Source organism: Triticum urartu, chromosome 5A (assembly GCF_056163025.1).
Source record: "Triticum urartu cultivar PI428250 chromosome 5A, HENAU_Tu73, whole genome shotgun sequence".
Taxonomy (NCBI): Eukaryota; Viridiplantae; Streptophyta; class Magnoliopsida; order Poales; family Poaceae; genus Triticum; species Triticum urartu.
In genome coordinates this window covers 454,980,456-455,002,773 of record NC_141877.1, presented here as the reverse complement: position 1 = coordinate 455,002,773, position 22,318 = coordinate 454,980,456, and the positions used below count along the sequence as shown (strand labels likewise).

The window sequence follows — 22,318 nt, the reverse complement described above, 5'->3', positions numbered from 1 at the left end:
CTCCCTGGTAAACTGGAAGACGATGTGCAGGTCGAAGGCCCTAGGTGGGTTGGGAATCACAGACCTAGAGAGGTTTGGTCGGGCTCTCCGCTTGCGCTGGCCATGGCTAATGTGGATCGACCCTGACCGTCAGTGGGTGGGCTCTGCCCTAACCTGCGACGACTCGGATATGGCGCTATTCAGAGCTTCCACCTCCATCGTGCTGGGTAACGGCCACAAAGCTTTGTTCTGGCATGATGACTGGACCGGAAAGGGTCCCCTTAGGATGCTGGCTCCCGGATTATACAAAATCACCACAAGAAAGCAGAGAACAATGTCCAAGGAGTTGCACGATGATAACTGGATCAGATCGGTCGCCCGCCTTCAGCCCCCCATACACCTGTAGGAATTCATCTCGATTGCATCACTGACCTCCCAGGCTACACTGTCTACAGACAGGGAGGACTCCATCTCCTGGCGTTCGACTACAAATGGAATCTACTCCGCGGCTTCGGCATATACAACCCAATTCTCCGGCTCCTTCCCCAGGTTCTCGCCGACGAAGATTTGGGAGGCACACGCCGAACCCAAATGCAATCTCTTTTCCTGGCTGGTGCTCCATGGCAAGATCCTCACGGCCGACATGCTCGCTATTCGCGGATGGCCGCACGATCCTACATGCCCGCCGTGTCTGGGAGCATCGGAGACGGCAAATCACCTATGCAAAGGCTGTCCATTTGCGATTGCGGTTTGGTCGCATGTTCAGGCATGGACCGGGGAGGCGCCGACGAACACGATGACAATTTCGCCTCCCATGGGAGTCTCCGACTGGTGGGATCTACTCATCTGTCCCCTGTCCAAGGACGAAAGACGCCGGCGTAGCGGTCACTTCCTCTACACCATTTGGAATATCTGGAAGGAGCGCAACCGCCGGGTATTCATTAGAACCCGCCTCACTCATCTGGAGGTGGCGGCCATCGCGCTCGACAACATAAGAATGTGGGCTTGTGCCTTTGGCAGGGCACAAGTGGCAACCGGTATTGGGTGATTTGGTTCACTTAGCGTAACACAACGGTCCTTATAGGGTTTCGTCAGGTTTCCCCGGAAAAACCTGTCATCTTTGTACATAAACCCTTCTTTTCGTCTGAAATGAAAAGGCAGTGCTCCTATCGGTTCCTCGAAAAAAATGGGTGAGGTGTCAATTCCACCATAGACAACTTCCATTACTGTAGACGGACATGGTCGCTGGTAATCCACACCGACAAGAGTCGACCTGCAGCATCCACCACAAACCCGATGCTATTACATTGGTAATTGCTCCTCCCACAGTAATACTGCAATAGAAAGAACTACTCCCTCTAAAAATAATTGTCGCTTAAATGGATGTATCTAGACGTATTTTTGTGTTAAATACATCCATTTGAGTGACAGTTATTTCCGGACGGTGAAACTAGTAAACAATTTTTTTACGGTGGTTTAGCTGGTATGGCCTACATTTTAGTTGATGAATGTTCCATACATGCATGAAACTCATTATATACTTCTCTTGGAGTTCAAGCAGGGAATCAGAAGTCTTCTGATCTCGTCGCTGATGAGATCATCACATCTTGCGAGATCTTGTGGACCACTGATCTCTTTCTCTCCAACCCCCAGAATTTCCACACTATTCATAATCAATTATGATATTACAGAAAACACAAGAGGTAACAATAATTACAACCTAGTTCATGGACCACCTAGCGACGACTACCAACACTAAAGTGAGCCGAAGATGTGTCATCGTCATTGCCCCTTCCTCATTGGGTTTGGGTAAACCTTGTTGTAGTAGATAGTCTGAAAGTCCTCGTGCTAAGACCCCACATGACCAGCATTAGAATGGCAAACATCACTAATGAAAAGAGTTGTAGATCGGAAGGGTCAAACAAGTAAACATACAAACAAAGACACACGGAGATTGGATCCAAACAGATCCACCAAAGACCAACACCAACCGAATTCACGAGATCCAATGGAGAAACACATCCACACACCCTCCAACAATGCTATATGCACCTTTGAGATGGGGATCAAACATGGAGGACGGTATTCATACCAAGGGACATCACCGTCCCCCCCCCCCCCCCCCCAACCAAGACACTAAACCAAACAAGAATGAGAGTGGGTCCCTCCCGCCAGCGGAGGACCTCCTCCTCATCCCAAAGACCATGGGAGGCGGGACGGGTCGATGACGGTGTCGACTGGAGGACAAGAAAATCTAATCACCTAAAATCTTTGTGTTTAGGGCTTTAGTCTAGTCAAGGTTTGGATATTTCAATGTGGTAATACAGTAGTAGTAAGTACTCCACCCGTTCACAAATATAGGATGTTTTAAATATTTTAATATGGACTACATATAAACTTAGATGAGTGAACAAGCACATTTAAATATGTCTATATACATCCAAATTAGAAAAAAAAAGTTAGAACCTCTTATAATAGTAAACGGAAGGAGTAGTAAACAAGTTGTTTCACGGGGGTTTAGCTCCACATGGTTGGTATGGTCTACATTTTAGTCGATGAATGTCTTGTAGATCCATGAAACTCACGATCTACTGCTCTTGGAGTTGAAACACGGAATTAGAAGACGCTCGATCTTGTCGCTCATGAAAACATGCGAGATTCTCCGAACCACCAAGCTCTTTTTCTCTTCCTAGAAGGTGATCCATAGTTTTTTTTAATTTCCAAATTATTCATAATCAATTGTGACATGATAGAGAACACCATAGGTAACAATAACCATGTTTATGGACCATCTAACAATGCTATAAGCACTAAAGCGAACCGAAGGTGCGCCATCGTCAGTGGTCCTTCCTCGCCGAGATCGGACAAGTCTTGTTGTAGTAGATAGTCAGGAAATCGCCGTGCTATGACTCACTGGACCACTACATCAAAACAACAAACATCGCCGACGAAGAGAGTCGTAGATCGGAAGGATCAACCTTGTAAACGTACGACAAAGATGAGCGTAGATTGGATACAAACAGATCCACCGAAGACCAGCGCCGATTGAATTCGCTAGATCCAATGGAGACATATGTCCACACACCCTCCAACGCAAGACACACCATGGAGATGGTGCTCGAATGTGAGAGACATTATTCCTACCAAGAGACATTGTCATCATCATACATCCCCAACCAAGACACTGGACCAAAACAAGAATGAGAGTGGGTTGATGTTTCCCACCGGCAGGGGAGCGAGGTCCTCCGCACCTCCACAACCCAAAAGACCATTGGAGGCGGGAGGGTCAGACGGCGTAGTCAACGGGAGGAGGAGCAAATCTAATCACGTGGGAGTTTTTGTGTTTAGGGCTTAAATCTAGTCAAAGTGGTCCACGGTTCTTCTTTTGCGGAAAAGATCCTCATGCATTACAAAGAAGTACAAAGTGCCTCAAACATAATAAAATTGACATTAAGGTCTCTAGACCATTGTACGACCACTACCGTTAACAGAACAAGTCACAGATGCGTCAATGTCACTGCTTCCATATCGAAGCTGGCTTGGCCTTATTGATGGCAATCAGGAAGTCTTCGTGCATGTGCAAAACCCATCAACGTCGTTGAACCCTAAATAGATCTGAAACAACTCACATCAAATCTTGTTGTTGCGCACGTACTACAGAAAACCCTAACCTCCCAATTTCAAGAGATGACATGAATCTACGTCAGAGTTTCGTCGATTACGTGCAGATCGACAAACTCGAGAAGGATCGAAGCCCAGAAAATAAACACAAAGAAGAAGCGTCCTTATACGCTCACCGCACCTGCGGCACTAAAAAGAAAGACTCTAACTAGTTTAGCCGGAGCGAAGACACCGAGCCTGCCACCGGGTGTCGGAGCGAGTCCATGGGCTCGCCGATGAAGCTTGGACGAGAGATAAAGGTAATCCACACTTGATTCATGATGCTCACGTGAACAGAATCTCGGCAGCTTTGATATGCGAAACCAAATGTCTGCCAGTTCCTATCAATGCTTTAATTTCTACTATATATCAATGGTTGTAATAAAATTCTCTCCGAAATAAAAAGCTGCTAGTACCACCTCAGAAAGCAAGGTTTCTTGCGCGAAAGTATCCCTCGGCAACGCAGACATTCGGGCGCCAACCACAAATATTCTTTCCTCCCATTTCAGAAATCCATCCGGGGCGATAAGTTCGTTTCTCGGCATGCGGGGCCAGGCCCCACATGTCAGCCACACGAAGCACCCCAGACGACAGACGACCCCGGGGCCCACCCCAGGCCATGAGGTCAAAACAGACCGTCCATACACGCGCCCCATGGACCGATCCCGGCTCACGTCCCTCTGGCTCCACGGGCCGGCACGGTAAACCCGTCCCACCGGTCCATAGACCCCGTCCGTATAGACCTGCTGCGCCTGTACGGACAGCCCCCGCTGCTGCTGCCGTGTGCGTACAAATAGGCCAGCCTGGCCACGCGGGCGCGCTTTGCCACGCACCGCGCCTCCCCCCCTCGCCGCCGGTGCCCGCGCCGGCAGTACGGACACGCCACCCCTCGCGGCGCCGCGCGCTCACGGGTTTCGACGAGGAGGCGAGGACTAGTAGGAAGGACAGCCAGGACATAAGCGAGTGGGAGGGAGGGGCTTTGATCGCGCGAGTACCATTCAGGCGGCGGGGAGGAGGGAGGCGGCGCGGCACCGCCTTACCCGCTCGGCCTCGGGTGGGGTGGTTTCCTCTCGCGCGGCGCCGCGGACGAGATGGGCGCCGGCGGGAAGGCCGGGAAGGCGCGGCGGGCGGCGCGGGTGAGCCTCTGGGTGGCGCGCGCCAGCACCACCGTGCTGCTCTGGACCTGCGTCGTGGTGCTGCTCGCGGCGGCCTTCGGTGAGCACCTGGCGCCCAGCGTGCTCGGCCTGGGCGGGGTCTGGTCCGGCTGCCTCGCGCAGACGCTCGTCATCGTGCAGCGCCCGCTGCTGCTGCCGGCGGACCGCGAGAGGGCCGCCGCGGCCGCGCTGCCGCTGCCGCCCAAGCGTATGTCGCTCGTTTCCTGCTTCTTTTGCTCCCCTTCTCCCCCCCCTTCTCCGGTTAGGAATTAGGAATCATCTGCGAATCAGGCGGCTTCCCTTCCTTCTTTGCTCAGGAATATTCGGGCCTTCCATTAATGCTTTCCCCTTTCCATTTGTCCCCTTCCCTGCGAGAATCGTTGCGTTAGCGCCTCTTTTTTGGGTCGATCAGCTCATGTCCGATCAATTTGGTCCAAGGATTCCGCATTCGCCGGGAACACTTCACTTCCATGGCTCGATTAACCATTGCGTGTCTCCTGTGCGGTTGACTCCTACTGATTCTAACCCTGTTACAGCCTCTACCGCCATTTGATCTTATCGGTTCTGTGTTCAGGAATCTACAAGAACAATGGCTATCTGATGGTGTCCTGCAATGGCGGTCTCAACCAGATGCGAGCTGCTGTAAGTACAGCTCGTGACAATCTCAATGCATCTAATTTACTGCGCTGTCCATATTTGTGAGCCATTGCTGCTGTTCAAATACTGAAACTGAGCCATGAAAGTTCCACTGGTAAATCAGATATGTGATATGGTGACGGTTGCAAGATACTTGAATGTCACACTCATCGTGCCGGAGTTGGATAAAACTTCATTTTGGGCTGATCCTAGGTCAGCATTTCTCTCTGCAGTCACTGCAGTTCTTAACAACTCATATAATGGGCTGCCTTTGTCTTATCCTTTGCTGTTGCTTTGCCTACAGTGAGTTCCGAGATATATTTGATGTGGACTACTTCATAGCATCATTGAGAGATGAGGTCCGGATACTGAAAGAGCTGCCTCCACGGCTGAAAAAGAGAGTTGAACAGGGGTATCTTCGCTCCATGCCACCCGTCAGCTGGTCTGATATATCCTATTACCATAATCAGGTTTGTTTGCATCTCTCCGTTTCTCGTGATGTATCCGAATCATCTGCATACCCAGATAGTGATTCTAAGTAGTTGTTTTTGGGAAAACAGATTTTACCAATGTTAAAGAAGTACAAAGTTCTCCATCTGAATAAAACAGATGCTCGGCTTGCAAATAATGGCCTACCCATGGAGATTCAGAAACTGAGGTGCCGTGTCAATTTTGATGCATTGAGATTTACCCCTGAAATAGAAGAGCTGGGCAGGCGTGTGGTTCAAATTCTTCGTCAGAATGGACCCTTTGTGGTTCTCCACTTGCGGTATGAGATGGACATGCTTGCCTTCTCCGGGTGTACACATGGTTGCAGCAACGAGGAGGCCGAGGAGCTCACAAGAATGAGGTATTGCATCTCATCCAAATTTTCTCAAGATGTTTTAGACCTTTAGTTGACAAATGAATTGTGCCTTGAACTTGGAAGATACGCTTACCCATGGTGGAAAGAGAAAGTGATCGACTCCAAGGTGAAGAGGAAAGACGGGCTCTGTCCATTAACACCGGAGGAGATTGCGATGGTACTAAAGGCACTCGACATTGATCGCCATTATCAAATATATATTGCTGCTGGTGAAATATATGGTGGGCAAAGAAGAATGGCTGCACTGACCTCAGCTTATCCCAATGTGGTTAGTTCAACATCTTCAACACAGCACTGCATGCTTATCATGTCTTTTATCATGTGAGTATCTGAAGTTTATTTGTTATTGATGATGATCAATCAGGTAAGAAAGGAGACGTTACTGCCTTCAGGACTCAGGTTTTTCCAGAACCATTCTTCCCAGATGGCAGCATTGGATTATATGGTGTCCTTGGAGAGTGATGTTTTCATCCCCACTTATGATGGTAACATGGCAAAAGTTGTTGAAGGCCATCGCAGGTACTTTTGTCAAATTCCAGCTTTTCCCTTGTTATGTGACACTGTATCATGTTATACTTGTGACTAGACATAGAAGTTTGTCCCTTGGATTAAATATCAAGAAAAAAACTATTACCTCCTCGCATAAAAGAAAGAAAGAAAGAAAGGAAAGAAACACCTAATTACCTGCCCCATGCCATGCTGCATGATCGCAATGTTCGCAACCATTCTTATAGGAGCAGCAGGATTTTCTGAAACCCCAAATTTATAATGTTTCATTTCAATTGCGTGATAATAGTGAAATGCCTGAAACATGAGTTATTGTGTTGTGTATACAGTTTTTTCATGATTGCATCCTCAGTAAAATTAATGTTTACAAGCTGAAACTTTGGGATGTCACAATCTTGTTTCAGAAAAAAAAAGCCTTTGCCCCATTTTCATTCAACTGTTATTTTGTCCCCTGCCCACAGATACTTGGGGTTCAAGAAGACGGTGCTACTAGACCGGAAACTTATAGTTGAGCTGGTCGATGAGTACAAAAACGGCACATTGAGCTGGGCCGATTTCTCCTCCTCTGTGAAGGCATCACACACGAGCCGCATGGGCGCGCCATCCAGGAGGCAGGTGATTCCGGACAAACCCAAGGAAGAGGACTACTTCTACGCGAATCCTCACGAGTGCTTGCACCAACCGGATGAGCTATCAGCTTTATGATACCCCCGGATATATACACATTCTTTCCAGAGCCGTGGGCCGGCTTGGATTACATTTCTTGAGTAGGCATAATTGGAGATCTAGCTGCAATTGCATTTGATGGGGACAGGCACCTGAGAGAGATAAATGGTGCCATTTGTTAGGTGATAATATACACAGATTGGCATGATTTGCCAGTTCTTTTGTTGTTGTCGGAAAAATAAGCAGCATGTGATTTTGTGTTGTACATATGATAGGAGTTAGAAGAAAATTACACCCACGAGTAGAGTTTTTTCTGTTTCTGAATTGTGCTTGCATGTGATGTGATGCATATACATACATTGTGACGGTGCTTGTCAGAAGTTCTTCCATTGTAATACACAGTTTGGATGATTTGGTTGAGCTGATGATATTGGTGTTTAGTTCTGGGCATGATGTTTGTTACTGAATGCAATGAAAAGTTCTTCCCCCGGTTTCTGCCCAGGCATGTTGACTTAGAACGCGAGTGGTCAAAGGCTTGAAACTTGAACAGCTATCATACACATAACTGATTAGATTTTATTTTTCTTTTCAGTAGGAAATGATACATTCTCGCTAGGAATTATTGTTAATTGATACTACTTGCTGAAGAAAAACAATGGGCGGACGTAGGTATTCGAGACCGTGTTAATTGAAGTCTAAAATGACAGGTCACTTTTGGACTTGTTGATCCATGCTGATTTGTTTCAGTATGATTTTGTTCTCAAGCTGATAGAGGCTGCCGTTGTTGGAGCACCTCGTTCCGCAATGCTCAAGCGCAGGGCTCCACTCGCCTAGGTGCAGGCAGCGTCGCGTTGTGAGGAAGGAACGATCCAGCCCGTATTCAGTGCAGCGCCGATGCCAAAGCTAGCTGCGTCGGAGGCCGAGCAATTCGTCCGGCTGCGAGTAAGGCTGGCATCGGGATCGGCTTCAGGTCAGCTCAGATGAGCCTCGCCTCGCTCTCCGAGTCACCACCGCGCCCGCGTGAGTGCTCCCCGTCCCCGCCGGGGTCGCCGCCGTAACATAAAACTTCCTCCGCCTTTTATTAATTTGTTACTATATGCTCGGCACGCGAGGCAAGGGTGGTGGCCATCAGGCAAAGTGCACGTCGGTGCGGTGCGGCGCCCACCCACCACCGTCGCACCGCGAATCCGCACGATCGCGACGGCACCGCAGGGCCGCGCGTTGCCGGATTTCAGCCGCTCCGACTTTCACTCCGTCGCAGGTCGCGTCCATTTCGACATGCCTTTTTCTCTTCGGGGTTTTCCTTCCCAGCACATGTCAAAGGCCGCCAGGTCAAGTCCACTGCTCCACTTGCCCCGTGCCGTCGACCAGCGCGCGCTGAGTGACAGCGTCTTGGAAGGGACAAAGACTGACGCGCACTAATTTTGACGTGCAATACAATGGACCGCGCTTGCATCTTGTCGCGAGCTTGGACTCAGACGCCCTCGCTTCAAAAACCTTTTCTTGTTTAGTTCCAAAAAGAGTGAGCCGCAAAGTCAGGGCCAGACTTCGAATTAGTAAGTGCTGGGTAAACGAGGTTCCCGCATCACTGCTGCATCGCAAGCGTGGGGGTTCCGTCACTAGCAAAGTCACGCGATCGGGTCTCGGAACCTGCTTCTCCCCGTGTCCCCCCTCGCCGCCGCACGACGGTCGGGTACCGGCGCCACAGCCTGCCGGCTACCAGAACCACCGACGATCGAGGCGGCGTGGGCTTCCATCCAATTCATTAACACAATTCAACACAGATTTGTGTCAAAAAATAATAACTCAACACAGATAATAGCAAAACAGACATGAGAGCTACGGACACGCTAACAAGCTGACATGCTCCAGGGTGCAACTTAACTAACAGATAAAGAGTTGGTCGAGTTATCTTTACAGGTTACACGGGGGAGAAACTTCGCATACGAATGGAAGCCTGTATATACTAGTACTACAAGAGCAGCTTCACAATCTGCAATGGAAGCTTCTTTGTTTTGTTCTGCTTTTACTTCAACAATAAATAAAGGGCAGCGACGCGAAGATTAAATGAAAGAATGCACCAAAGTCTTGCCCGTCCCGGTGCCGTCACAGAAGCAACATAATGTACATGCAATCTCAGGGTCTCCGCTGGCAATGCCACGGAGGAAAGAATGATCAATCCTGTCTTGGGTGGAGAAATGTGGCTGAGGGTCGCCGCCGTCAGGTGTTGCCCGGCTTGTACCGCTTCGTTGCATGCGGAAGCTCTTCGGTGGCGTTGCCCAGCATCGCCTGCTGATGGCCCATCATGTTGTTCGTCGGGCCTAGGTCGGTGTGCTCCTACATGGATGTAAACACCGCGTGTCAAACTTTCAAATACGCAGGGATGAATAACCTACACAAGGGGACGTTAAGGTGCATTTACAAGAACTGACTCTGAGCTATTTAAAGTGTGCAAATGCTACAATAGAAACGATAGGAATTGTATGATTTTTTTGCAGAGGTATCTTCAGAATAGGTATATGGGGAATATGAAGTATGATGAGTGACGCACCTTGAAACTGGAGGATTGTCCAGCAGTAGGTCTTTTGACAGCCCGCTTGCCCAGGTTGATCTGGACAGATATGTTGGCTTGGGACAAATCTATACCCGAGCTTTGAAGAGCATGAGTCAACGTATTAAGTAGCCTGTTGTGAGTTAAATAAAAACCTAAATGTGTCAGTGTACTTTGTTTGGTAAAGGCGAAAAGTGCTTTTCACGATATGCTCTATAAAAGATCAATCTAAAATTCTAAACTCTAGAATTGCCAGGAGACGCTAGTTTAATAACAACAATCAAAAGCGGATGTTAAATGTTTCCAAAAATAAAATGCAACTATTATAACTATTAACATGCAGGATTCTGATATCTGATACTCAAGTAGCGACGTACAATACTAAAGATAGTGGTATTCTTTGCAACATACTCTTGGGAATATTGGCTTGACACGCTGATTGTTCCTTCATCAATCATCAATTGTTGATTATTTAACACGCCACTGTTCACCGCGCAATCATCCACACCAGATGGATCTGCCCATTGTGGTTGAGACTGGGGCAAAACATTATCTGCATAAAAAAGGATATATTCATGAATAAACAATAGTACTTCCAAAATGGGAACAGAAGCAAAGGTGGGTTGTCAAACATACTCATAATATTTGTTGGAGTGTCTGCCGATCTACAGGACACACTAGCCATGTGGTCGGTTTCTGCCTGATCCGGTGCCCCTGAGATAGCTGCAGATGCTACCGCGGTGTGGTTATCATCAAGCTTGCCTGTGATATTGAATCCAGGGGAGGCCCCATTTCTGATGAATTGTGAAGGGTCAGGTGAGGCATCTTCTGCGATTTGCCCTTTACTCTGGACCACAAGGATAATAGTATGTGTAAGACGCTGACCAGAAAGTTCTGAAGATTTCAGTCGGAGATGACATGCAATTACAGGAAACAAAATTTACCTGTGCATTTTTCCAAGATGATCGAAAATACATGTTTGACTACAAAATATAGACCAGAGTTAAGATACAGCCGTCCAAGAATGGATTGTTAATCGCATATTGCAGATTTGGAAAAAAAAATTACCCATGGGAGCAACTTTGCATTTTCTTGGTTCCATTCTGGAAATGAAGCCTCGTACTTCTGTGCTTTCTCTTGCAAAAATCGTATATATTCAATAACCTGGATAAAAATAGCATCAAGAGAGAACCAAATTAATCAACCAGGAGACAAACTTGTTTTCTTTCGAGGGCACCAGGAGACAAACTTGCTGCTGGGAGCCTTACCTCTAAGAGAAATGTTGCCTTGTCTCTCTTTTGATCAGTGTGTGGTAAAAGGTCCCTAAGTATCTGAAACCTGTTGAAATAATGTCGACAGAAGAACAGTTATGTTATGTACACTGAGCCCAGTGTTAGTCTGCCGCTCACAAACGGTCTTGAGAATAATTTCAGATAAGCTCCTTCATAATAAGTACTCCATACATTATATCTACAACTTTTTTTTAGGATGCATATATCTGTGATTTGCCAAAATACAAATTTGTCTAATTTTGTATGGACAACCATTAATATCTTAAGAGATTTAATCTTGTTGTTCAATCATGAACTAAATTTGACAATTTACATACCTAGTGTTTATACAATCATACTCCCTCCGTTTGTTTTTATAAGACGTTTCAGACAGCTTGCTTTGTACTGTTTTGAACAGTGTCTGAATGTCTAAAACGTCTAATAAAAATGAACAGAGGTAGTACAATCTACTTAAGATCTCGCACACAATCACACAATCTACTCTAGAACATGTTCTAAATTACCAAAATCTTTGACTAACTAAAATTTCTCCAACACAATTGAGGTCACAACTTAGATATCTAATTACCATGGAACAATGCCAATACAATACCGATGGATTGTTTATCTTCTGAACAAACTACAGGAGTTCAGGAATCCTCACCTGTCATTGATCTTGCTACGGCGGCGCTGCTCAGTTGCAGAATGCTTTGACTTTGGTGTGTTTGGCAGCTGATCCGTGCCGCTGCCACTGCAGCTCCCGCCCTTCGCATCCACCCTCACAGCTAACTCTGCTACATAAAAAGCATTCATTAGTAAAAAAAACTGGAGGTTTGCAAAAATCATCAACCCTGTTTTGTGCGCTGAATGCAGCAGATCTCGTGTAACCTGGTATGTTTTGTTTATTTTGATGGTCACAGTGCTCGCTACGAATTGTATCGTAATTGCATTGTATGGACACGATATGCATGACAAAATTAATGCTGGCTGCCAAGATACTATGTGAAAGTATTACAGGATATGAGGGGGTTTTCCTAACTACAAAAAGGAACTCAACAGCTGGCATGCCCCATTTCATGGCCAGTTGGACTTTGAGAAAGAAGGCAGAGTAAGGCGAAAATCTCGGCGGCCCTTGGATGCGAGTGATCCCAGGCATGGAAGTTGTGCATCTTTCCATCGACCTCGATGGAGCTGCATCCGGTTGCTTTGGTGACACCCCTCTCTCTCATGGTGACCCGTACACCAGCAACATGGCTCCACATCCCTGCAGACGCATACATGTTTGCCAGCTGCACATAATGCCCTGCGTTGGACTGCTCCAACTCAAAGATGTGCTGAGCTGCCCTCTCAGCCATGGCCATGTTTGAGTGCTCGTGCATCTTGCAACCGTGAAGTAAGGCACCCCACACACTCATCTCTGGCTTGATGGGCATGTCAAGTATAAATCGATATGCTCTGTCAAGCTGACCAGCACGAGCAAGCAGGTCCACCACACAAGCATAGTGCTGGTGCCGAGGCTCGATCTTGTGGTCAGGTTTCATGGAATGAAAATAGAACCACCCTTTCTCCACAGCGCCTGCATGGTTGCACGCTGACAAAAGCCCCAAGAAAGTAACATCATTCGGTTTCACCCCTGCGAGCTTCATGTCCTCAAACAGGCCAATGGCCTCAGCAAGATGGCCGTGCACCCCATAACCTGAGATCAATGCACTCCAGACTACCACATCCCGCTCATGCGCACACATCTGTTCAAAGACTCTGCGCGCATGGGCAATGCTCCCTGACTTGGCGTACATGTCAATCAACGCTGTGTTCACAAGAACATCCTCCTTGCACTCACTGCGGCGTACATAATCCTCCATCCATACTGCAAGCTCAGTGGAGCCGAGCTGCGCGCAGGCCATGATCACCGACCGCAATGTGACAGAATCTGGGCTCATGCTCCTTGCAAACACCTGCATCTGCTTGAACAAATGCACTGCCTCACTGGCAAGCCCATTCTTGGAGTAACCCGATATCATGGCATTCCACAGGATCACATTTACCCGTGGGGGCGGGATCCTGTCGAAGAGTGCCCTTGCAGCCACAATGCAGCCAAACTTGGCATACATGGCCGTCAGTGTGGTCACAACATCTTGTTCGTCATCAAAGCCACCCTTGACTACCAAGGAATGAGCTGATTTGGCACCTGGCAAGTCATCGAGCTCCATGTACGCCTTGAGGACTGTGACGACCGGCACAAAATCAGGACGGACATCACAGCACATCATCGCTGCAAACAGCCGTAACGCCTGCAAGGGGCTGCCACTTTGCACGAGCCCGGAGATGAGAGAGGTCCAGGAGACAACGTCCCTGTCGCAGTCACGCATTCCTTCGAACACACGGCGAGCACGGCCGGCATCCCCGCAGGAAAAGTACATGGCGATGAGTGAATTGTGCAGGAATCGCGTGTCTCCATCAGTGAGATGTAGCGCGTGGGCATGGGCTGCGCGGCCAGGGACAGACTTGAGCACATCGCCAATGGCAGGGGCGGGCGGGAGGAAGGCCGGGTGGCGCACACGGAGAGCAAGGTAGTGGCGGAGTGCTAGGGAGGTCAGGCGGAGACGGAACGCGAGGCGGGAGGCGGCGTGGAGAAGGTGCGGGGGCGGGTGGGGGACGTGGTCGAGCAGGTGGTGGGCGAGGGGACGGAGGCACGGGGACGCACGGACGCGGCAGGCAGCGCGCAGCAGCAGGAGCGCAAGCGCCGGCGAGCCGCCGAGGAGGCGGCCGGAGACCAGGAGGTGAGCGTGGAGCTGGTGGACGTGCGACGGCCGCGCGCACCGCGCCTCCATGGCCGTCGCCGTCGGGTCGCGCCAGCTCCTCCCTTTCCACTCTACTCTCCCCTCTACACGAACACTGCCTCCGCTGTGAGTACAAAAATGAATGGGGCTGTCTAGCAAAAACGAAACAGAAGAAGGGAAAAAAACAGAAACAGAAACAATCGGGATGGAGAAGCCTGCACGCGCGCGAGCGCTTCCGAGAACGAAATTGCTCGTGGATTACAGCGGAATTGCGGTACCTTGCAGCGAGGAGGAGACCTCGCGGCGCGCGGCGAGGCCGTCGTCGTCGTCGAAGCCGGCGCCGCCGCTGGATCTGGAGCCAGAGTCCATGAACCCGCCGCCGCCGCGCCGCTTCCGCTCCGCCGGGTGCTTCCTGGACGCGGTGGCCGCCTGCCCGGCGCCGGCGTAGGGGAGCGTCCACTGGTGGTGGTGCCCTGCAAGGTGGACGACAGAGACAGGGACTCCTTTAGCTCGGTCCCGGCCCTTTACCCAACAGCGACACGGAACGAAGCAGAAAAAAGTGGCCCACACGCCAGTGGGCACGCCAAGAATTCGTGGGGACGACGTGCGTGTGCCCGTAGCGCAAGGATAGCTATGGGCCGGTAGCCGGCTGTTCACGTGGGACGGGTGAGCAGGACAAACAGGCTCATCAGTTGCACGGGCCGTAGGGCCCCTTCCCGACCCATTATGCCGGCCCACAAGGAGGGCCAGCATGTCCCTCGCCCACTCTATAGTTCTAAAAAAAAAAGAGTAGAGTACTGCACGTAGCAAAAGTGCGACTGCGAAGGGGAGAGTGTCACGGACACATGCCAGCGGCTACAGCGCGGGCGGTGGGTAGGTTAGGTACTGAGCCCTGCGCACTGACGTGGTGAGAGGGAGAAGACGACGTGATCCACGTGCGTGCGTGCGTGCCTGCGTGCGCCCGGCACGTCGACGTCGATCGACGACCGGAAAGCAAAGGCCCGGCCCCGGAGCGCGTAGCAGCATCTACGACCGCTGGCTTCCACCACGGCTCACGGGCGACGGCGGCCGGAGAGGGGACTGATCGTGGGTACCTTGTGCTCTCGGTGGTTGTGATGCCGTGGGCTGGCCCCAGAGCACGAACGCCGGCGGCTCGGGCTTCACCACCACCGCGGCGGTGGCGGCCGGCAGTGGTCCGGCGGCTCCGGGCGCCTGCTGGCTGACGCTGAACGTGCCGATGCCGCCCGGCAGCGCGTGCTTCGTCGTCTGCGGCTGCCTCTCCGCGCCGGACGGTGCCGACGCCGCCGGCTTCTCCAGCGGCTGCAGGAAGTCGTGCGTCTTCAGAAAGAAACCTGCAGCAATTCTTTGCTTCTCAGTATATATTCCGTATAACAATCAGCAGTAACATTGCCGGTCAAAGCGTGGAGGAAGCAGAGCTTAGAGCTTGCATTGCCGGTCTCTACATAGGTATTTCTCTTCATAATCCTATAATTTTAGAGACTGACTGCGCTTTTGTGGTAGCGTCTCTTACATCGGGGGACTATGACAGGTCTGCTATGCGTGACCTGAAGAGCATCGAGTATCTCGAAGTTAATCAACAATCTTCAATTGTCAAAGATTAGCCGTACGGCCAATATGGTGACTCATTTAATCGCTAAGTATAGCTTTGATAATAGATTAGATGGTATTTTTGTTAATGATGTACCGCCCTGTGTGGTGAATATTGTATCGAATGAGTGTACTGGTGTGGTTGGTTAATTAATATAAGTTGGTGTTAAAAAAAATCAGCAGTAACATAAGTAAACTTGTCATTAACAAACCAAAAATAACAATTGTACTAGTAAGAAGAATGAACTAACACAAGTTTTTTCTTTCTAAAAGAACTAACACGAGGGTTGCGCTGGGCTAATCATGATTAGGCTCGTGGCCTCGTGGGGCATAATCAAGGTGGGGCCCGGCCAGATAGGACGGATGGAGGCAGGTCGGGGAAGCGAGCGAGGCGTCGACGGCCGCCGCTTGCGTCCAACCCACACGTGATCCGCTCGCCGTTGCTTCTGGTTGTCGCTTCACATCGCCAACTTGACACGAGATTTTGAACCCCAATCATCGTCACCGGTCGCACGCTACAGTGACGACCAAGCATGTTCGTGCGCTGGCTAATTGTTTACGCCTACTGCTGGTCTTCCTTCCAAGGTTGATCTCCAAGCAGTTGCCCCAAGAAGAAGAAGAAGAAAATTTATTCACAGCAGGGAAGAACTAGTCGGTTAATTACATTCTTCACGAACGAAACCTGAGCGTAATTTGGACCTGGCTGCCCAGAGATCATGATCTGACCTACCTAGCTGCCAATTCGATCGAAGTTGGCTGATACTGCTAGGAACTAATCCGTCGTCTGAGAGAGAGAGAGGGGGGGAGGGGGAGGTTGCGATCAGAGGCTGGGAGAGGGAAGGAGACGCGGAATTGGAGTGCGGATCGACGAACCTTGGGAGGCGGCGGGAGGCTTGGAGTCGTGGAGCTGGAGAGACGAGTCCTTGGCGGCGGCCGCGGCCGCGGCGGCGGGGGCGTAGAGCGAGAGGAAGTCGTGCGTCGCCTTGTTCCCTGCACACACACGCACGCTCTTTCCCAATTAGGCAACGCCGCGGCGTGAAGCCATGGATCCCCGGCGAGGAAGACAAAATTAATGCGGCCATCCATGCTAGACGGCGCCGGCCGTAAGCCTTGGTACGTACCTTGGATGCCCATAATTCTAGCGCATCAGTCGGTCAGTCGCATCGCCTCGCCGCCGGACGCGCAATTCTCCTCGGCTGGGAACGATCGCCGGAACAATTGACCTTCCCCGAGCACGCGCGCGCAAGAGCTTGCAAGGAGTGGAGAACTCTCTCTCTCTCTCTCTCTCTCTCTCTCTCTCTCTCTCTCTCTCTCTCTCCCCCCTCTGAACTCTCCCTCTTCTCTCTCTGCACACGCTGCTACGGCTTCTCCTCCTCTACCAGCGGCTAGCTAGGCAGGCGGCTGCCCGTGTGAGCTGTGGAAGACTTTATACGGCACGCGCGCGCGCGCGGCCCCCCGCACCTGGTCGTTGCCACCGCCGCGAGAGAGACGCCGTTACGTGACGGAGTAGTAGGCTGCAGGCGCCCGCCGCGCAGCGCACGTGCCGTGGTCACCCCCGCCGTGCCGTACCGCGGCGCCGGAGGGAGATTGGCGCGTGGGGCGATCCCGAGGTGGGGGAGGGAGGTAGTGGTGGTGGGTCGGGGCGGGGCGGGTCGTGCGAGTGCGGCCGGCGGGGGACGGAATAGGAATAGGAATAGGATAGGTCGACGTGGAGTGGGGAGGGGGTCACGTGCCGGTTGTTGGCCGGGCCCGCGGCGGCACATGGAGCCGGAAATTGCGGGCATCCCGTGGATGGCGACCCGCGCGGGGTCATGTGCTCCAGATTCGGCCTCGCCACCCCCTCTCTCCCCACCGTCCCCCGCGCACCTCCGTCCTCCCCCTCTCTCCGATCGAATTCACGCGCCAGTGTCAGTACAAAATTATTGGGTTGCTTCGTCCCGCCCAGCAAATCAGCAACAAAGAGAGCAAAACTTACTAGTAGTACTATGCTGAACATGCGTGCTCGCTTCTGAGCCTGTCAGTCCCGAGGAGTGCATTCTAAACGGTCTTTAAAAACGGTGGTGGTGGTACGAACTAAACTTCCTCCGATGTTGTTGTCTCACCGCCGTTCCGATCCGGACAGACAAACTAAAACCTCCTGCCGCGTGCGTGCGTGAGTGCGCGTCTGTCAACTCTCGCTTTTCGCGGGCTGCTGGTTTAGGCGGCACGATCGCCATCACGCCTGGGCCGCGTGGTTCACTTACCGCTTTCGGCTCTCTCCGTTTATTATTACCGCGTGCCCGCCCACTTTGCCCGCCCGCCCGCCTTTGGCTTTGTGTCCCATCGTCGGCGGTAAAAAAAAGGAAGCACTGCCCGGATCCATCACCGCCGCAGTAAATCTAGCAGGATAGATAGATAGATAGATCCCCGCAAAAAAAAAGATAGATAGATAGAAAAGCATCATTGCGTGTTCAGTTCGGTTGCCCCACCGCCAAGCTCCGCCCGTCCAGCACGCGCACAATCGCTTCACGTGGCTCGTACGACTATCTATCTGATCCGATCGGCGCGCCATCGGCCCTCGCATCACTTTTTACCCCCACCCGCCCTATCGCCGGGGGAGCAGGAAAAACAAAGACCTCGGTAGATCGGCCTCACGTGGCCGCACAGTCGATCCGCGGAGCTTTCGCCGTCGCCTGTACTACCTTGCGCCCGCACGGAAACCTTCGCGAATCCGTCGCAAGCGACCGGCCAAGATACCCGTCCCCGGCTCACGCATGGCGCGGCGAGGAGACGATGGATGTGTCGATGATGGCGATGCGTGCGGCACGCGCGTCGTCGTTGCTCATGGCGGGCGGATGGATGGGCATCGGTGGCGCGCGCGTGGGGTGCGGGTGTCGGGTGCCGCGCCCCCGTCGGATGGGACGCGCGGGCCGGCCCTTTCCCCTTGCCCGATTTGGCGTGCGCGGCATGCGACGGGGGGCCGGATCGCGCTCCGCCCGTCGCTCACGGGTACGTGTGCGCGCAGCGGCGTCCATCCGGGCGCGCGCGCGTGCGCCTGGGCCGGGAAAGCGGATCTGCGTGGGGGTCAGGGTCAGGGGCAGGGTCGGGTCGGGTCAGGTCAGTCGGGCCGGCCAGGGGCCATGCCCCGTGCCCGCCACATGGCCACGTACGCCGCTCCAATCTGCTTTCCCAGATTTGCCTCCTGCAGCCCCAATCAATTCGATCGCTACTGGTCGTGCACTCGTGCTGCTCTCAGTACTGTAAATCAGCCCGGTCTTGAGGCAACCTACCGTGCACAGTAAACAACTTTGGCACTGTAGCTGCCCTTTGTTCGAACCCCGAAGTTGGACGCGTTTCGGATGCCATTTGTATCTCCCTGGCCTGGCGCGTCCCGCCCACTGTGCGTCGCACGCGCGTGCGGGGGGCGGACGGGCGCGTGGTCACGTACGACTGACCGGGGGAGTAAGAGCATCTCCAGCCGCGCCCTTAAAAGGACTCCCAGGCGTTTTTTTGTTCGCTGGTGTTAAAAAATTGGCTTAGCTTTTTTACTATTCTTCTTTCCCCAGGGAGGGGGTATTTAAAAAGAAAAAATGGATAAAGGGTTAATTCGTTCTTGATAGCCATTTCCTTAATTGAGGATCAGTCGTGGTCTTCTAGACTCTACCAAGAGTCTGGACGAATTTGTTGTTTCATCCAAATGTGTAAAAGATCATAGTCGCACTTAAAAGCCGAGTACTCTATCATTGAGTTAGCAACCCAGATAAAAAAAGGGGGTCCCCGAGAGCATAATTTTCGCTGGCTCGGGCCGAAATTGGCGCCGGCGGACCCAACCCGAACCCGGCGTGCTGGAGGTCGCTCGGGGGCGCCGGACGAATCGTTTTTGGCGCGAAGAGCTGCGGGCCCGCCGCGTCAGCGACTCTACTCTCTTCTCGCCCCTTCGTCGTCCTCATCGCCTCGTTTCTCGCGGCGAATCAATGCCAAAACTGCCGCGCGCTACCGCGCCGGTCAGCCTCCATTGATGCCTCACGGGTGGCGCAGTGAAGGCTGGGCGACGCGTCCCTCGGCCGCACGCAATCACGCCACGCGTAACGCGCCGGCCAAGCCTACCACGCGGCGTCTCCGCCTATAAAAGCCGACTGCAGGCGCGCCGGAGAGACTCACCCTGATCATCCACCGACGACGCGTTCATTTCTCCGCCTTTCCTCCTCTCACCGTCATCAGTTGAGAAAGCATGGCCGAGCGTTTTCCAGGCGACGGCGCGGCGGCGAACGGATTCGGGCGCCGTCATCTGCACGAGGACGAGACTCGCCTCCTTTTTGAGGCCGAGTACCCGGTCCCGCCGGACATGCGGGTGCCCGGGGCGTGGAGGATCAGCGCCGTCGGCATGCCGGTGCCCCCGGTACCCACCGGCGCGGCGCGGCGTGCGGAGATCGCACGCATCCGCTCGTCCCTGCCGCGTGCGGCGAGGGAGGGGCTTCAGTACGTCCCCGACAGTCCAATCTGGAAGCCGTACTTCCACCGCCGGCACGACGAGCATCTCGAGGCCACCAACGGCGTCGTGCCCTCCGGCAGGTTCAACGCCACCGGCCGGCGTCGGTGGTGGGGCGTGCCCGGGCGCACGTTGGAGTCCGTCCTCGAGTACATCGAGGGCGGCAACACGCCGTGCCTCGAGTACCCCGCTCCCCCGTCCTTCTCACGCCATCGGGGAAGCTCCTGGACGCCGAGGCACATGGAGACCGGGGTGTCCTCCTCCTCGTCCGGCGGCTCTCCCTGCCTCCACCTCTTCCGTCAAGCCGGAGCCCCAGGACACGCCTGTCAGCGTGCGTACCCACAGCCCCGGCGCCCTCGTCGAGCTCAAGGTGGAGTCCAGCCTCCCCCCGGAGTACGAGGGGATAGCCTAGCGCGGCTTCTCCGACGAGGACGCCATGCGGTGGTCGCGCGACGACTACCTGCGCGAGGAGATGGTCCGGCAGCGCCGGGCCCTGGAGGAGATCGCCGCCCGCAAACGTGGGCGAGAGGACGAGGACGATGGCGTCGTCCTCGATAGCGACGACGACGACGCCCCCGGACCGTCCAACCCGCCGCGCCAACCGGGGAAGGGATGCAGCAGGGACGGCGGAGGCGTAGGTGGGGGCGGCGACGACGACGACGGCGGTGACTACACGCGGTTCTACAACCTTCTCGGCATGTAGAACCGCGTGGGCGGGTGGCGAGAGAGACGGCGGGTAGCCCGTGGTAGTTTTTTTCTTTTTTTTTTTTGTAAAATATGTTTAAATTTGAATGAACTCGCCCATAGCCGCGACTGGGGGCATCACGCCTCCAATGCACGGTTTAGCGCCGGTGCGTTCCAGAGACGATTTTTTGCTCCTCCTGAAGGCCAACGGCTGGAGATGCCCTAAAGCGAGTGGAGACAGGGGCCGTGCTCGTGCGCGCGCAGGCCGCCGGCCGCATCAACTCACCAGTCACCTCGGAGGGCCAGCAGCACGTACCGTCCGCCTCGGCCGCGCCCGATCGATCCGTCGACCGGAGCCAGGCCGTGCATGCATGGGCCGGCGTGCGCGGGAGGACCACTTCTGGAATCACTGCGGTGGGGATCGCATGCAGAGCGTGGCGTACGTACGCTGACAGCCCCGCACGTGGCACCAGTACGTGCACGCATGGCGCGTATGCTGTGCCTGTCGCTCGCGAGATCTGACTGCAAATGAAAAAACTCGAGCGACAAGGGCCACAGCCCGGCCGGCTGGGCCGCTGGGTGATCAATGGATCGCGACGAGTGAACCGGCCATGCATGGAGGTGGAGCCTGTCTGGTGCCCCAGTCGATGCATACGAAAAAAGCTGTTTTGTAGTACGTACAACAGTCGACTACGATACACTACATGCTTGACTCATATACACTGGTGAAGATGGATTTGGGACATGTACACATACAGTAGTAGATTAATTGAGCCGATGGATGGGTTGAACTTGTCAAGCAGCAGAACAATCATTCGTCCTTTTCCTCTCTGCTACTAGTAATATTTTGCTTGTGCAGCAAACAGCGCAGATCGCCGTGCTTTTGCCAGTTGCGGTGTCATGTCGGAGACCCTTTTAACCTATACGCGGGCTTTTGTCAATAGCTTCATCTTTGGCTACGTCCGCGGCACCATCATGCGCGCAACATCCCACCATGTGTGCACCGCCTTCTTCCCCACTTTTCTTTTCCCTTCCTAACCTTGTTTATTCAGACTTTTGATCACAAAAATAAACTTGATTAGACGACACCAACACACGCCTACGGTGGTCTCGTGCATGCATGTACAGGCAGCGATGTGAAAGCGGAGCTAAAGAACGAGGAAAAAACGCTGGAGGAAATGATGGCGTCGTAGCTAATGACGTCTAATCATGGAGGGTCACATGACCACTACGACGAACCTACTTGTCCGTCTACTGGAAAACAAAGGTTGGAGACGCGACGCCCATGCCGCACCGCCTCGGCCACAAAAGGCCGGCAAGCCGGGCGTAAACAAAGAGCACGCACCCCGTCGTCGTCGTCCTTTGGACGGAGAGAGAGGGAGAAGATAGTTAAGTATGCAGCGCATGTTGGCTAGCTAAGCATGCAGCGCACCTTCCCCCGCAAAGCGGCACGCGATTAACTTACTAAATTTTGTAGATTAGGATATAG

General features: G+C 52.7%; 3 protein-coding genes across 5 annotated transcripts; 1 reads left to right on the top strand and 2 right to left on the bottom strand.

Moving 5' to 3' along the window:
- Positions 1–4,467: 4,467 nt before the first annotated feature.
- On the top strand, positions 4,468–7,892 carry LOC125546687 (rhamnogalacturonan I rhamnosyltransferase 1-like). Its single transcript, XM_087526399.1, has 8 exons — positions 4,468–5,001; positions 5,368–5,435; positions 5,554–5,642; positions 5,734–5,899; positions 5,990–6,279; positions 6,358–6,562; positions 6,659–6,813; positions 7,263–7,892. Exons 1-8 carry the CDS (start codon positions 4,731–4,733, stop codon positions 7,504–7,506), a joined length of 1,488 nt encoding a protein of 495 aa, XP_087382525.1. The 5' UTR covers positions 4,468–4,730; the 3' UTR covers positions 7,507–7,892.
- Positions 7,893–9,326: 1,434 nt separating this feature from the next.
- On the bottom strand, positions 9,327–17,341 carry LOC125556203 (transcription factor BIM2-like). Of its 3 annotated transcripts, XM_087526396.1 has the most exons (12): positions 16,799–17,341; positions 16,551–16,667; positions 15,164–15,421; positions 14,348–14,542; positions 11,954–12,080; positions 11,287–11,356; positions 11,087–11,182; positions 10,963–11,001; positions 10,655–10,865; positions 10,430–10,571; positions 10,019–10,151; positions 9,327–9,804 (listed from the first exon to the last, which is right to left on the bottom strand). In XM_087526396.1, exons 1-12 carry the CDS (start codon positions 16,809–16,811, stop codon positions 9,688–9,690), a joined length of 1,518 nt encoding a protein of 505 aa, XP_087382522.1. In that variant the 5' UTR covers positions 16,812–17,341; the 3' UTR covers positions 9,327–9,687. The 3 variants fall into 3 exon arrangements, with proteins under 3 accessions (XP_087382522.1, XP_087382523.1, XP_087382524.1); XM_087526397.1 differs by lacking the exon at positions 14,348–14,542 and having other exon boundaries at positions 16,799–17,340; XM_087526398.1 differs by lacking the exon at positions 15,164–15,421 and having other exon boundaries at positions 16,799–17,340.
- Positions 12,255–14,341, bottom strand: LOC147971887 (pentatricopeptide repeat-containing protein At3g12770-like). Its single transcript, XM_087526395.1, has one exon. The coding sequence runs from the start codon at positions 14,118–14,120 to the stop codon at positions 12,342–12,344; it is 1,779 nt and encodes a 592-aa protein (XP_087382521.1). The 5' UTR covers positions 14,121–14,341; the 3' UTR covers positions 12,255–12,341.
- Positions 17,342–22,318: the final 4,977 nt, after the last annotated feature.